Source organism: Dermacentor variabilis, chromosome 3 (genome assembly GCF_050947875.1).
Source record: "Dermacentor variabilis isolate Ectoservices chromosome 3, ASM5094787v1, whole genome shotgun sequence".
NCBI classification, from domain to species: Eukaryota; Metazoa; Arthropoda; class Arachnida; order Ixodida; family Ixodidae; genus Dermacentor; species Dermacentor variabilis.
Genome location: NC_134570.1, coordinates 223,289,808 through 223,305,862, shown reverse-complemented (window position 1 = coordinate 223,305,862; position 16,055 = coordinate 223,289,808). Strand labels below are relative to the sequence as shown.

Sequence of the window (16,055 nt, the reverse complement as noted above, 5' to 3'; positions counted from 1 at the left end):
GGTTTGAAATTTCAGCTGTTATAGTGTCGTGTAGCGCTGCAGTGCTTTGCAGACACTATGGCTGGCATTTCGTGTATACGCTACGCTTGTTTGTTAAAGGGCCCCTCACCAGGCCCCATAGCAAATTTTGGTTATACACTGGAAGTTGTTACATGTCCTCTAGGGAGCTTTCTGCCGAAAAAATTTTCAAATTGGCTCATTAATAGCCGAGATAGAAACATTTCAGTGCCACGAACCCATGATTTCAGCAGATGGGCTCCACTGCATAGCGAGACTCCTTCTCCATTCACCCCGTCTAGCCTTCGCAAGCAAAATTTGTTCCCTGTGTTATCCCATGCCGGACCTTGAGGATCGTGTGACACATACATCACAGGCCCCGTCTTCACCTTTTTTTTTCTCTTCGCTTTCTTTTTTTTTCGGCGATGTGCACTTCCGCTGGTTTATCCATTGGTGGTGTTTCATGCGAGCTGTTATCGTTTCACGCAGCGCACGATTTTGCACGCTGTGCACAAGGACACATGACTAGCGGTATAATTCAGTGCTACACGAATACTGAGGCAAAACAAGCGGATCGCAGAGCATGATCACGCGCTAGAACACTGTAGAAAACAGCACAGTTTCGGTACCTGTGCACGTGACTGCACAACCATGGGAACAAGCAGATGAAGCAGAAGTACGTCTCCCTTGCTTCGGTGTAAAGTAAAACACAGGCAGACATTCCATTTGTGTGTTTTATTATAAACTTCAATCCGTCAACTCAAGCAACAGATCATACAAGTAACAGATGTTGCCTTGAATAATTCTCAAAGTCGCGCTGTGAACACGATTACGTAGACGCAGGAGCCCGACGACGTCACCGTCCCTCTCCTGGTGGATTCGCCACAAGTGAAGAGGGAAATGGCGTTCGGACTGAAATTTCAGGCCTTTCCGCGGCGCATAGCATTGTAATTCTTTGCAAACACTATCGTTGGCATGAATTATGCTCTGTGCTTGTCAGTTCAAAATGGCCAGACCTGGTGAGGGGCCCTTGGCAAAAGTTAAAGGCCATTTCAGTAGAGACATTGCTTCGTGAAGTGCTGAGAAAGACGTACCTTTGAGTCACAACAGCGAGTGCTTGTGCTGCAGGGTGGAGGGCCTGTTGAAGGCTGGTGGCATGCAGCCTTCAGAGCAACCACTCTGGCTTGATGTGTATCGTGCCTTCCCACCAATGGAGGAGCCCAGCTTCTACAGGACGGCCAGGGGCGATGTACGTCGCATCTTCTACCCGGAGGATGTCACCCGCATGTGAGCATTAATGAAGCTATTCTCTTTATTATATAGATCAGCTTGATGGCAGGCTCCTAAAGCTGTTCAATGTTAACAGAAAAGGTGAAGCTTGTCTTCTCTCTCACCATAACACACGTGAACCCCATTCCTATTTCATGGGGACGAAAATGCCTTGGGCAGACAGGCCATTACCTAAACAACGAAGCACCCCACGGCTCCCTCACCATGTTCACATCTTGCCGGACACTGCCGACAATGCAGATGCGAACCTGTCCTGCAAGGCACATCAGACCTTTTCCAGCACCGAGATAAAGCAACTACGAAGGTTGTAGAGGCTTTCACGTGTAATGGTTCCACGTATATCTTGATCAGTCGTTTTTCACTGCAAATCTAACACTATCAGTGCCCACATGATAAAAGCCCGAGTCAGAGCTTGTTTATGCGAGTCTTAAGGTTTCCTGGCTTTTGGATTTTGTGTTTTTTATTAGCATAGCTGTGTCATGATTAACTTTTACGACTATCCTAAACTTTTTGGGATGTTCGGAACGCACTTGTGCAGTGGTGTACTTTGCTATTAAACTGCGTCAACTGATAAATAGGCATGCTTTTCTGAGAATAAACTTTAGTTTGAGGTAGCGCTCGTCCTGTCTGGTCTTCCTTCTTGTGTCTTCTTTTTTTGCGCTTTAAGAGGAAGCATTAGCTCGGGTGCTCCTGTCCAAACACATGTTAAAGGAGAATTCATTTTTCTCGGCAACCACTGCACTCAATTTGGCGTGGTTTGTTGCATTTAAAAAAAAAACTTAAGATGTAGTGACTGTTAGTTTAGAATTTTTAATTTAAATCAATTTTTTATTAAAATGCAGCAAAAATCAAAATTTTTCAGAAAACGAAACTATCGAGTTTACAACTCTGTAACCAAGCAATGAATAATGATATCACAAATATGTGAATGGCACCTAATAGTACATCTAAAGCAGATGAAATTGATATTAACACATGAATCTAAAAAATATTTATTAATATGGAAATACAACTTTTGCAGAACCCTTGTATGCAATGTAACAATTTCACATAAGATATAAAATGGCATATGAAATTTGTACGCTTTCAATGATCTAGTGGATGCCGTCTACAAAACCATATCTGTTCATGATGCAGAAATATTAATTTGTAAACTTCGGCCTTCGGTTTCTTTTCAAACGTTTGAATTCTTGAAAACCTTTTTAACAAAATTCAAGCCCTAAATCGAAATTCCGCTTCCAACAGTCAGTATAAATTAACTTGCTCTAGCAAGTGCACCAAATTTCATTAAGATAGGTCTAGAGGTTCTCAAAAAAACGGTTTTGCGTTTTTCATGTATTTGAATAGACCGCAATGGAGCTGAGTCCAAGCTAAAGCTTCCTCTTAAGCGGGGAATCTCACTAGCTTGCCCAAATGTTAGTTCTTGTAAGCAAGAAAACCAAGGCAAGGGGTGCATTCTAGAGTCTAATATTGACATTAAGGTAGTTTTGAGATTTTACACAATGTTGGTAAATCGATAATTATCAGACCAAGGCAATCACAGTATATCCTCTTGCTGGAGGCCACTGCTGCGACAGCACTTTTGCAGAGCACTTGCCTCCCAGCGCTTCGGTTCAAGAGACTTGTTAAAGCACTAGGGCTAATGCCATGAACGAGTTTTACATCATTCTTTTGTAACGAAACTTTCATGGTCATAGCACCCATCTGCAGTCATTATCGTTATTTTAATGCTTTATGGCGGCGACTTATTTTAGGGCCCTTTACAGCCATGCTACAACCACCGTTCGGTGTTCATTTCTGCATTTCATAAACAACTTATTGAAAGCTCACCACCACGGCCATGGCGCTCTTTGTCCAAATTTGGCCCTTGTGCCAAAAAAACCCGAGATCATCATCATAAAATACAAGGTTGACGCGATTGAGCTTGACATATGATATTGCTATGCTACATTGACTGATGGGTGAAAAAAATGGAGGAGGTTGGTTTGTACTCTGAGCAGCTCTTCAGCTAAGCCTTCCAATATCATCGTTAATCTTCGCATTTCCAAATGAACACCTTTCATCATAACAGTGTGAATAAGATACTAAGTGAGGAAATAACGAACATGAAAAAGAGAATAGAGAGGTATAATGAAATTTTAATCATGAAATCATCTGAACCACCATCAACGTCGACCTTGTCTTTTTTAGTGTCGAAACTTGGCGGACCCTATCTTTTCTTCCACTAATACTCTAAGCGTCTCTTGCTTAACTCGACTGTAGACTGGTTAATGCTTCCATTCACTTTGAATCCCAGTGCTCCTTGAAAGTGGGTGTTCCCTATGGTTCTTGCTGCGTGAATACTTTCGCATTACATTTGGATGTGATGAGTTGTTTCCCGATTTTTGCTGCACCACGAATATTTGCTCTTTTATGTTTTTGTTCTTCACCAACCAGCTCGGGCCTAAAATAGCAAGGCTTTGTGCCTTTGTGCTGGCGTACAATATTTTCCCAATTTCTTTCTTGCCATACTTTCTTGTTTCCATCCTTTGCATCCAATTTGCTGTTTCTGTTTCTCTTACCTGTTTATGGCTCCTGGATGTCTGTGGACACTTTTTTTTACCTTGTATTTGGTTGCCAACTTCCTTTGCCTGTTCCTCCGTTCCCTGTCCATGCTTTTGAGGTACAGACGTTTGTGTGCTTTAGCTGCCCATTTTTTTTCATCCATGTTCTTGAATCTTTCTTCAAAACTAATTTTGCTCTGCACTTTCCAGACTTCAAAAGAAGCCAAACCCATTTCACCCTGCATTGGCTCATTTGTCTATTTACCTTCAGCCTCCAAAGCCAGCACGCCTACTGATGTTTGGTTTGTTTCCAACCCCGACAAGATATCCAATTTTGAGCATAGAATGGCATTTGCGAATGTTTGTGATGGCTCCACTACTGCTTTCTACATAACTACTGCGCATACAAGCAGAAACAAGGGAACATTTTATGCATCCTCAAAGTAAGGGCTGCATTGTCATATACTGCAACTGACTCTTGTGGGCCTTTTTGTTGATGCACCACCACCATCTTGATAAAAGAAGTAGGAGCTTCAGATAGCCACAGCACCGCGTTTCCCTTGGCAGAAATAAAAGCTAAATAAGTGTACAATAAAAAAGATTGGTATTGTGATTTGTTACTGCTTTCACATCCTGTTGGTTGAGGCAGACTTCAATTGCTTCTTTTTCACATGCATTTGGGCAGCTGTACATTTCTCTGTCCCTGCGTCATTTGACAGTCGCTGTAGGACATTGCACACTTCAAGATCTGCCTTTTTGAATCACATTTTTTTCCCACTTTAATGCATCTCAGCTCATGCGGGATTGGGGCATGATGTGGGATTGGGGCATGGGATCTGTTTACATTTAGTTTCGACATCGAAGCTACTGTATGTTGCTGTAGGAGACTTTTCTCTGCTGAAGCTTGTCAAAAATTTGCCTAAGGAACCAGCATGTGAAAGACCGGAAGTCCTGTTATTCATTTGACAACGTGATAAAGAAGTGGGCAAACTAGGAGGCTTGATGTGTAAACTGTGGCTGCAGTATACCCCTGCCAGACAGGAAAATGTAGTGTCACTTTAGGGAATGCAGTGTCATTCGCAAGCTGTTGCACGAAAATGTTTAGTGACGCTCACTGTAGAACAACTATGAAAGATTGCCTACGAGTGCAATAGCCAAACACCACTTCAATGCAGAGAACCGAGTTCCTCTATGGCAGACACCGACGCATATGACTTCTCAACAAATTGCTTGTGTTACAGTGGGCGCCTCAAATGACGCGCCATCCCAACCGAAACCCCCCACAAACGAAGACGGCATGGATTTTTTCGAAGCCTTAACTTCTCATAAAGATGAAACTACTCCAATGCTTCTCATGGACACTGAGGATCTGCAGTGGTTTGCGAGAGGACCTGACGAAGAGGGATGGCTGACAGTGCTAACGCTCCACCAAAAAGGACAGCAAGCGAAGGAACGCCTGCTAGTGAAACAGAACAAGCCTTTGCAGAAGGAACAGAACTCATCCCCCATCGGTCGACGCAGGGTGCAATGGTACAAGCTACCACCACTGCCGCAGGATGACTTCAGGATCATAGCGCCAACCAGAGTGCAGAGAGTTGAAGTCCCTTAGGATAATTGTCCGGTTGTTGCTTTTCACTTTGTGCAATGCAGCCATCACTAGCACGTCGAACTTTGCCTTCCGGTCTCTAGGTGGGCTGCAGACGTTGGCAATAACTGTTTTCAGTTTGGAGCGTCTACATGGCCAGACTGTGAGGACCTGATTTTGGACACCACAGTTAGGGATGTAGTCCACGCTCACCACTATGTCCGCCTGTGTCAGTATTGTTATTTGAGAATGGTCAGGGTGCATGTGCATCTTGTATCCTTTGAGGTTCGGCACCCTCTTGCCTGCTTCTAGTATGCATGTGATATCTGGGGGAACAGGTGTCACATCTATAAAACTAGAAAGTGCTGCATGTTTAGTTCTAAGAGTCCTGCAGTTCCACTGCGAGACCTTCAGGTTTTTGGCTACTCTCAACAAACTTCTCAACAGACTTCTCAACAGACTTCTCAACAGACTTCTCAACAAATTGCTTGTGTTACAGTGGGCGCCTCAAATGACGCGCCATCCCAACCGAAACCCCCCACAAACGAAGACGGCATGGATTTTTTCGAAGCCTTAACTTCTCATAAAGATGAAACTACTCCAATGCTTCTCATGGACACTGAGGATCTGCAGTGGTTTGCGAGAGGACCTGACGAAGAGGGATGGCTGACAGTGCTAACGCTCCACCAAAAAGGACAGCAAGCGAAGGAACGCCTGCTAGTGAAACAGAACAAGCCTTTGCAGAAGGAACAGAACTCATCCCCCATCGGTCGACGCAGGGTGCAATGGTACAAGCTACCACCACTGCCGCAGGATGACTTCAGGATCATTCTCTGCCCACACCAAGACTCCTGTTGAAAACTCTGACCAGCCCGATGCTCGCAGAAGCAGTGATCGCGGCCTGCCACGACAAAGTAAAGGGGGAGCATTTTATACTGCGCATAAAACAGGGGTCAAACATCGCAATAGTCTCAACATCTGAGGAAGAGACAGCTAATCTCCTATGCAAGATCACAACTCTCACAGTCAATGGCAAGACACACACACTCAATGCGTGTGCTGCCGCAGGAGAAGGCACCATCAAGGGTGTCATTCATGGACTCCCACGCACGCGCCCGGAGAGACAGTCAAGGCAAACTTCCAAGTACGCACCCGCAGCATCAAGATAATCCAGGTAAGAATGCTAGGGGACTCGAAGAGCGCAGCCTTCACTTTCCTCGGAACAGTCCTACCGTGGTTCGCCTACTATTGCGGTGGGGAAATGGCATGCCATGCATACCGCAACTCGGTGCAGGTTTGCAAAACTTGTCACAGCGTCGGCCACCGTACGGACGTTTGCCCACAACTGGACACAAAAGTGTGTGGAATTTGTGAGGTGCTCAAGCCCGAAGACAGACACGAGTGCTCGCCGCGATGTGCCGGCTTCAGGGGGCAGCACCTCGCGGGCGACCGCAGTTGCAAAAAACGCCTGAAGCAAACATGACCACAAGGCCGACTGAGGAGCGGAGCTCACAAAGCTGCTCAACAACACCAACCCTGGTGGTTTGCAACAGAAGACGAAGAATTGGAGCTGAGCGATTTCCTGGAGCTCCCTCAATGGCAAGAGGAAACCCCCCCTCCAAACCCAGACAAGCAAGACGATCCAGATCGTATACCAGATGACAGAGTCATCAGAGATCTAGGTCACCATCCCGGGCACGCAATGTCGAGCCACTAGCCCCCAAATAGGAGAGGGCTGCACAGGCTAAACATCAGACTGCGGCCACCGCCACACAACAGGTAAGCTGGGCGTGAGTAGTGTCTCCCACTGCAGATCCAGTAACCCAGAGTACAGCCTATCGAAAGATTTTAGAGAAGAACAGAATTTTAAATGCCAGTCTAGTGGAAATCTGAAGGGAGCTGGCTCATTTGAAAAAGGAATGAGCCCCACACAAACAAAGCCATGCCAGGAGAAACCAAGAATGTGAACCCACAGGGGACAGTAAAAGACAATAAACTGGATACCATACGACAGAAAGCTGAGCTAGTTGGTAAGGATTCATTATGCAAAATAGAAGTGAGGCGTGCAGACAGGACACAAGAGTAGAGAAATGGACAACACGAACGCCAAGTGAAGTGGACAACACGGCAAACGTGAAGTGTATTTTGCATAATGGATACCATACATAGCCTGACAAATCCAACTTCTTTTCTCGGAGCTATACAGGCTCAAATGACAGCTAGAGGACTCCTCTTCTCACACCACGAAAGAGGGAGGAAGAAACGAAAAAATGCCAGCCCAAGAACTTCTACACGCAGGCATAAAAAGAGAGAGCTGAGCAACAGTGAAAGTACTGTAGATGGCTAATCGCCACACGAGAGTAGCCAAAAACCTGAAGGTCTCGCAGTGGAACTGCAGGACTCTTAGAACTAAACATGCAGCACTTTCTAGTTTTATAGATGTGACACCTGTTCCCCCTGATATCACATGCATACTAGAAGCAGGCAAGAGGGTGCCGAACCTCAAAGGATACAAGATGCACATGCACCCTGACCATTCTCAAATAACAATACTGACACAGGCGGACATAGTGGTGAGCGTGGACTACATCCCTAACTGTGGTGTCCAAAATCAGGTCCTCACAGTCTGGCCATGTAGACGCTCCAAACTGAAAACAGTTATTGCCAACGTCTGCAGCCCACCTAGAGACCGGAAGGCAAAGTTCGACGTGCTAGTGATGGCTGCATTGCACAAAGTGAAAAGCAACAACCGGACAATTATCCTAAGGGACTTCAACTCTCTGCACTCTGGTTGGCGCTATGATCGAGGCACATCTAAGGGCCAAAGGCTAGCCGACCTCACAGAAGAGCATGAGCTGGTCCTGCTGACCCGACTGCGTCACCGCGACACCGCACCGGACCTAACTTTCAGCAACAACGACAGAGGCGTTACCTGGATCAACCTAGGGTAGCACCTTGGCAGTGATCGCTGCATTATTAGTGTCTCAGTTAACAGGACGCGGGCTTGCCATAGATTAAAAAAAGCCACCATAACCGATTGGACAGCTTATAGAGAGAAGCAAAGTCAGACCCCACCGTGCGATAGTGCTACAGAATGGAGGGAATTCATCACAAGTGTACACAGAAGCACTACATGGGAAATCTCGACAACGATCGAAACACCGGCAGTAGACAGACACCTACTACACCTGTGGGAATTACGGAGAAGTCTGACCAAATGTCGCAACACAACAGACACAACAGAAAACTCAGGATCAGGATAGCCAGGCTTACGCAGGAAGCCAGTGAGTACATGCAACAGCTGCAAGACACCAATTGCCTTCAGTTTTGTGATGCACTCAAAGAAATGCTTAGCACAAAGCGAACATGGGCTATTCTGTGCAGTATGATAGATCCGACAGGAACAAGAACCACCACAAGCAGAACACTGAAATTGAAAATGAATACGATGACACGACCGATGCCCTCATCGAGGACCTTAAAAGCGTCTACATAGGAGTACAGGACACAAAATCAGTGCAATACATCTATGAGGGACTAGACAACACGGAGTTGGACGCACCCATAGCAATGGCAAAGCTCTATGCAGCTGCTCAATCTTTCCAGAAGAACACCGCACCGGGTCCGGACCACATTACGAATGCGATTCTGCGCAACCTGAGTCGGGAGCTTACGACCTGCTTCAACGATAATGTGTGGTCTGACGACGGGGCAGTACCGGAAGAATGGAAAGAAACTACTATCATACTCATACCGAAACTGGCTAAACCCAGAGATCTGCGCAACTTGAGACCTATATCGCTCACATCGTGTGCAGGGAAGCTTTTTGAGAAGGTGATCCAAATTTGACTGAGCAACTACATTGAGCGGAATGAACTTTTTCCCGACTCTGCTCGGCTTCAGGCCCCATGTGTCAACACAGGAAGCCTTTTCTATGCTTTGCAACGAAGTTTTGGACCCTCCTTGAAGCAAAGAAGCCAGGATAGTTGTGGCGCTCGATGTCAAAAATGTATTTGACACAATCTCTCACAAAGCAATCCTCGAAGATATAGAAGATGGAGATTGTGGAAGAAGAGTGTTTTAGTGCCTCCTTACCTTCTTTCACGACAGGAAGGCAACGATTGGGTTGGGCAGTACACACTCTGACATCTTTGCAATGCCCGAGCGAGGGGCACCACAGGGCTCAATCTTGTCACCGCTTCTTTTCAATGTCGAGATGAGGCAACTGGCCCTTAGAACTCGAGCAAGCATGGGACCTCGGATGTACAATCCACGCCGATGACATAACGTTGTGGGCACACCGGGGTTCCTATGGACAAAAATGAAACCTACTACAGGAGGCCACAGACAAGGTGGTAACAAAATTGAAGCACAACAGTGCTATAAGCTGCATCTGCTAGAGCATCACTAGCGTCCCTCTTTCAGACGAAGCATGTTCTATAATGTTTGACATGCTCTTTTCATGTGTTTATGCCAGGGCAGACCATTATAATGTTCCAGTAGTACCAGAGTGTGATTATGCATTTACAGCACCCATTGATATCTCTATTGAAGGTGTTGCCTCTTTTACTAATCACTCAAAATATCGTCCACTTGTGGTATTGACAATATTAACACTAAGCTCTTGGAAAATACTGTGTCTACTTCAAGTGTCGTTCTGTATCACATCTCCAGGCAGTCTCTATCATCCGGTGTGTTACTCATTGACAGGAAGATCATGAAGGTACTCCCACTTTTAAAAATGGAAATAAATGCACGTCTGGAAACTGCCAACCAATATTATTGACATTTGTTTCGTGTAAACTACTTGATCACATAATCGCAAAACACATCTACGCAGTTTTTATAGAAACGTGCTAAAGGCGAAGACGCAAGAACACATACGACAGAACTGGTGCTACTTCCAACTGGCATTTATTACAAACGTTCATCTATTTATGCTCTACACATCAGGTAGATCATGCACTCATCGTCATACACACAAAAGATTGTAAATGAATCAGATCTTACACACGACTGTATGGTCAATCAGTTCATGTGCCTAGATATCTCGAAAGAAACATCACTTATTTTTCTTGCAAAACCCAAGTTGGACAACTGGCGCACTTGTCGCCTGCTTTCCTTATGAAATATGCAACTATCTAGCGTTCTGTTTTTGTCTTTTCTTTCCTCAAGAAAGTTGTGTCACTAAACATGGGTGTGCATTCATGATTATATTGTGCTTAGGGTTACACTGACGATTTTAAGTGAAAGACAGGACGTGGATGTACGTAGCACATGGGAGAGTGCCCTGTGGGTGTGCATGCACACTTCTTGCAATGCTCGGCCAAGTGACTGTCAATTTGAGTCTAAACTTTAGATTACCAAGCACATTGTCACTCTCTTCTGCATTGCAGAAGGTAGGTGCCAATGTTTCTTTATTGCTGCCATTTCAATTTAGTATTTTTCTTAAGTTTTTGTGCTCTGCAAAACATGTTAAGGGCATGATAAGGGTGCCAGGAAAATATAGGCATTTTGTCTGAGGTTCCTCGCAAGTTATGAAACCGTTTTCAGCTATGGCAGTTGATATGAAAAGGCATGTGGTCTTGATGAATGAACACCTGAATACGTTCTCCCTGCTGCATTGCATCAATTGAGTGAGATTTCGAGACATTTGCCTCCTAAAAAGAAACCCACAGTCAATAAACGCTGCAAGAGGTTACTATAACAGTTTTAATTGATAGTGAGTTGACCCTAGGATATGAAACTTTGTGGTGCATGCACGCATGCGGTTTATCTCTTCAATAAAATGGCTTATTGTTCATTGCTCTTTGGAACATGTCTACCTGGCCGTACCTGGTGCAGTGTCATTTGACTTCAACTCAGCAATGCCGTGATGGTACACCATTAAGTGGTAGATTAGCGACAATGTGATGCTCACCTGTCTCAGAGAGGCGTCATCGCCTATTGATCTGTACAGGCCCAACACACATACTGGAAAGCACAGTCCTATTTATGCCTGTGGACCACAGTTGTGCTGTCTATGCTACCTGCTATTGTGCTATTTGCTATTTGTCGCCAGGGGAGAGTTGGGGGACCGGGTTCTTGACACTCAGAAAGTATTTAAAAAATTGGGGCTAGGGCTTAAGTAGAACACCCTCATGAGGGTGGCCTGTACCTGCTGGCTATTTCATCCCAAATCCATAAAAGCACTGTTAAGTTTTTCTTCGGGTCATTCATAAACAGTAAAAAACGGCATTTTTGTGTCCATCATTGGTGCTGCCCTGATGAAAACATGCGGCCACACAGCAGTGGAGAATGTTGGACATCAAGTGGTTAGACTATATACAGCTGGCTATCTGAGCTCTCTGGTAGCAGCGGCTTGTGAAAATTGGTTACGAAAGTTAAATGTAACGTCACTGCTTCATCTCAAGACAACCAGAAGCGTAAGAGACATGCTGTGATTCCTTATCAACATAAGGTGTTGCACAATTTGAAGAATGTGGCGCAACCTTATGGGGTGAATTTTGTGTTTTCGGCTCCTTTAAAAATGACCCGTTCATGTGCACAGGTCCAGAGAAAAATTGAAAAGCTACCTAGCCATAGCCTTTTTGTTTGCCATGTAAACCACAGATCACAGTTTGTTTCCTGCACGTGCGGTTTGGTTTGCGAATTCCCTTTCTCCTGAAGCTGTGTTTATGTCGGTCAGACCACTGTATTAATATCTGTTTAAAAAAGCATTTTAAGAATCGGTCATCTGATGAGCATTCCCACATTGTAAAACATTGCAGGGCTTGTGAAAAGGAGACAAAAAAGGTGTGCCTTCTGCTTCCAGAAAAAACTAAAATTTTAGAATAGTAAGCTGTTGGGCTAGTTGGTTTGACATTATTTTTGCTAAGGAGAGTGCAGAAGCGTTGCGGAAAAAGGAGACATGAAAGAGCGTAGGTTAGGGCGTGTTGGTATTCCATAACTGAGGTATTTCAGCGCACGAAAAGGGATGAAAGACAGTGGCAAGATGCGGACACAGCGTCTTACCACTGCCTGTGTCCGCGTCTTACCACTGTCTTTCATCGCTTTTCGTGCGCTAAAAAACCTCAGTTAAGGAGACATGGACAGGAAAGACGCTACACGTCCCCTTTTTCTATAACGCTTCTGCGCTCTCCTTTGCAAACAACTAAAGTTTTATACCGTCATAGGGATCATCGTACACGGGAGCTGTTCGAGGCGTATGTTATAAAGAAAGTGCATGTATGTGTTGGTGATCATTCCATTATACTTGCTGATTGTGAGGTGCAATTTCTGGATGCAAGATTGTGATGGCAGCGATTTTGGATGGCGTGTCAGCATGATGATGTCATTTTGACCATTGTATACATATGTCATCTTTCACCAAATAAAATTCACTTGTGAGTCCGCGCACGTCCTGTCCACTTCTACTTGTGTTGTCAGAAATACCCGGTTAGATACCCAGTTTGAAGGAAGTCGCAGTTTCACCTGAAGGGTGAAGCATCGATTGCGATAGCAAATTAGTACACAGCAATACGAACTACAGGTAGCAGTGTTATTGGCCGTATAAACTTGGAAACGTTCACTTATTAACTGAATGGACGGTTTGCAAAAATACTGTTGTGCATGTGTGAACATGGCTGTCATGAGCACCCCCTACATGGTTCTCACGTGTAAGAGCATCGCATATGTAATGTGAAGATGTGGGATCATTCTCCACTTGTGGCGAGTTATTTTTTCGTCCACTTTCATTGTAATTAAGTTATTTATTTAATTCAATTAGTAAGTACAAGTAATTTCCCCTGTGTTTTCCTTCGTGCCTTTGTTGGCTTCTCATGCACTACATGGTTAGATAGGAGAAGCAGGCGAACAGCCAACGCATCTCTAGCACGCCGGTTTGTGATAGTTTTGGTCGTGGTATTCTTGTGAAAAGGCCGGCTAGTTGTGTTGCGTATTGTGCACAAATTGCCTTACTAGCAAAAGGAGCACAAGTTTATTTCGGTTTCCGTCCGAGAAGAGCTATCCGGCGAGGAAAGCAGCATGGATAAGCGACGGCCAGAGATGCCATCATGGCACACAACTTGCTCGCTCCTCGCAGAGCCAGTTCTCATTGCGCTACTTGTGGTCAACGCCGTAAGGTTATTTCGGCCTGCAAGCTTCAAGATGCCCTTAAACACAGCCGCATTTTGCCCGAATGTGGAAAGCTCAAGATGGACAAGGATGGGCAGTGCTTGTGAAAGTGCACTGGTGTCACTCAGTTGTCGCTGACATGTAACTATAATAAATATTATAAAGTGATGTCGAAAGTGCGCCTCGTATGACAATCAGCTCCCAGTACTACACCACTGAAGTGATCGAAACACGCCATCCGAGGGCAGTTATTGTTGCCAACGGGCAGTGTGGAGCGTCCACCGTGCGACGTAATTCGCCTGGTTTGCTCTTTTCTGCCGGCAATGTACAGATATCCAAATGTATTTTTTATTTAGCTTCTTAGTATTCACGCATGCGTTAAAGAGTTTGCAAAAAACTATGCATTCAATTGCTACCAGAAGCTTCTTCGTAACCAGCGACACACACTGCCAACGAGCAAGGCCTACCGACTTCATCAGTGGCAGTTAGTGCATACAGTTGAGAGAACGGCACGTCGCTTAAGCCTTTCCCATACAAACAGCTCCGTGAAACTTTGCTTTGTTGCAGATGGGCAATAATAGTACGGTAAACTCTCCTAAGCGGAGCATCACGCTCGTCAGCAGCCGTCGATCACTCTAGCCACTAGGCTTAGCTCCCAGTTGTCAAAGCAGAGGCCGACGGCGCTTGCACTGTAAACGCCGCACGTCGTAAACCATTTCTTTTTTCATGAGCATTTTAGCATCTGGAAATCTATGTCACGGTTAAATTAATGCAGAGTTGGCTCTGTCTATACTCTCTCAGCAGTAAAGAGCAAATAAGGCAATAGCCACCTTGCATGGTGGTCGCTGTGCGCGGCCAGTCTGCGAAACGAAGTGTGGACACTCGGCGACACATCGGCAGTGTGTTTCGATGACATGCACTCTGTTCTTTGTTGAAAAAGTGCATGTCGCTCGCATCAGCGTCATGCTGGCATCAGCAGCCTCCGAATTTACGATATTTTTAATGTAATCTTCCTTCAATGCCGAGCCTCGATGAGCCTGGTGAATAGTGGCAGTTATAGAAAGCAGATACTGCCACACGCAATCAGTTTGAATGATACGCTTCGAGAAGTCGGAGGTCCATGTCATGTACGAAAACTGGAATGGAGTGACGGCGCCAATTATTTTTGCCGCAGTAGACATATGCGGTTGACGCGGCAGAGACCAGGCAGAAGCTTACAAACGAAACTCGCTTTCTAACCACATACTCTCGCACGCACAGCGCTGCAGCTTTGCCTATTGTGTGCCAGATGGTGCTCACTATTATGCAAACAGCATGGCGTGAGATTTTGTGGTGAATGGACCTGCTTTTCAGGGCTCCGTGGCAGCGACGAAATCATAAGTTTTTTGTGCATGCTTTGAGCTTGCTTCTGTTTTTTTATTTGCTGATTTTTGTGACCTTTAAATATGAATTTGGTAGTATTCTTCTTTCTTCTCTTTTTTCATATGCACAGCTGTGTTTCGTGTGCATTTGGTTTCACAGGCTAGCCAAAGCGTTCTTTCGTGCCACGTGTTTCAATGCGTGCAACTGGGTGGGACATTAAGGTGGGACATTAGGGTGAGACGCCTTTAAATAGTAGCTTGGAAGTGGCAAGGCTAATAGCTATTAGTGGTTTTACTGTGTGTGCTTTGGTATCGGGAATGTTGCTTTGGTAAAAAAGTGAGAGCGTGGCTGCATGTTTGAACACGTGCGAAAACGTGTCACACCTTAAATCTGTGCAGCATTGATTGCTTTTAGAACATTGGTGAGAATTACTTTGCGACATTTTAAGAATTTAGGTCTTGTGCGTATCGGTTTTTCCAGAAGGCACATGCTCTGCAATATTACAGTAATATAGTACTATAGTATTTGCACTAGAAAAAGCCGTGCAATACATAGCAAGATGGCCGGGAAAGCATGCAGTGTGCGGGGGTCCTTCAGGGCAGATGAGAGGACGGATGACAGTGGAGAGGGAATCGAGTCAATCAGTACACTCTGTGATGTTGATGCCAGGCTGAAGAAAATAGAGGCATTCCAGGAAGAGCTTGTCAAACAGGTTGAAAAGCTCAAATATGAACCAAATAGGGAGCGGGATGAACGGAAGGTAGTGGAAAAAAGATTTCAAGCAGCTGAGGAAGAGCTTAACAGGGCTGCCATTGTGAACGAGAACGGTCGTGACAATAGAACGCAGTCTCCCGACGGGACAGGAGAGGGAGTGCCACCAAAGTATGTGGAATATGTGCATCGTGTTGAAGGGTTAGCTGGAGAGAGAGGCACCTACCTTGAGGCCGCCACGCAGAAAAAGCAGGAGCCCAGGGGACAATGCTTCTTGTCGAGTCCGAATCTCGCGGAAAAGGGCAAAGGGAAGCCGGGAGAGGTAGGAGAGAGTGAAAGGTTGACTATCGCTGGCGACTCAAACCTGGCTGGGTGCTCAAAAGCAATTGTGGAGAGGGTGAAAGGCGACAAAAGAGTGGCGGTAGGGACATTTCCAGGGCGGACACTGGGTT

At 45.3% G+C, this 16,055-nt stretch overlaps 1 protein-coding gene across 2 annotated transcripts in view; it reads left to right on the top strand.

The window, feature by feature from the left end:
• Nucleotides 1-16,055, top strand: part of mRpS23 (mitochondrial ribosomal protein S23) — a 77,582-nt gene that overhangs the window by 19,166 nt on the left and 42,361 nt on the right. For both annotated transcript variants that reach the window (XR_012826913.1, XM_075686890.1), the window contains exon 2: nt 1,126-1,284. Coding sequence is in view for 1 of the 2 variants with exons in the window: in XM_075686890.1 (XP_075543005.1) it covers nt 1,126-1,284 (159 nt within the window). In the remaining variant the exon portion in view is untranslated. The remainder of the gene's footprint in view (nt 1-1,125; nt 1,285-16,055) is intronic.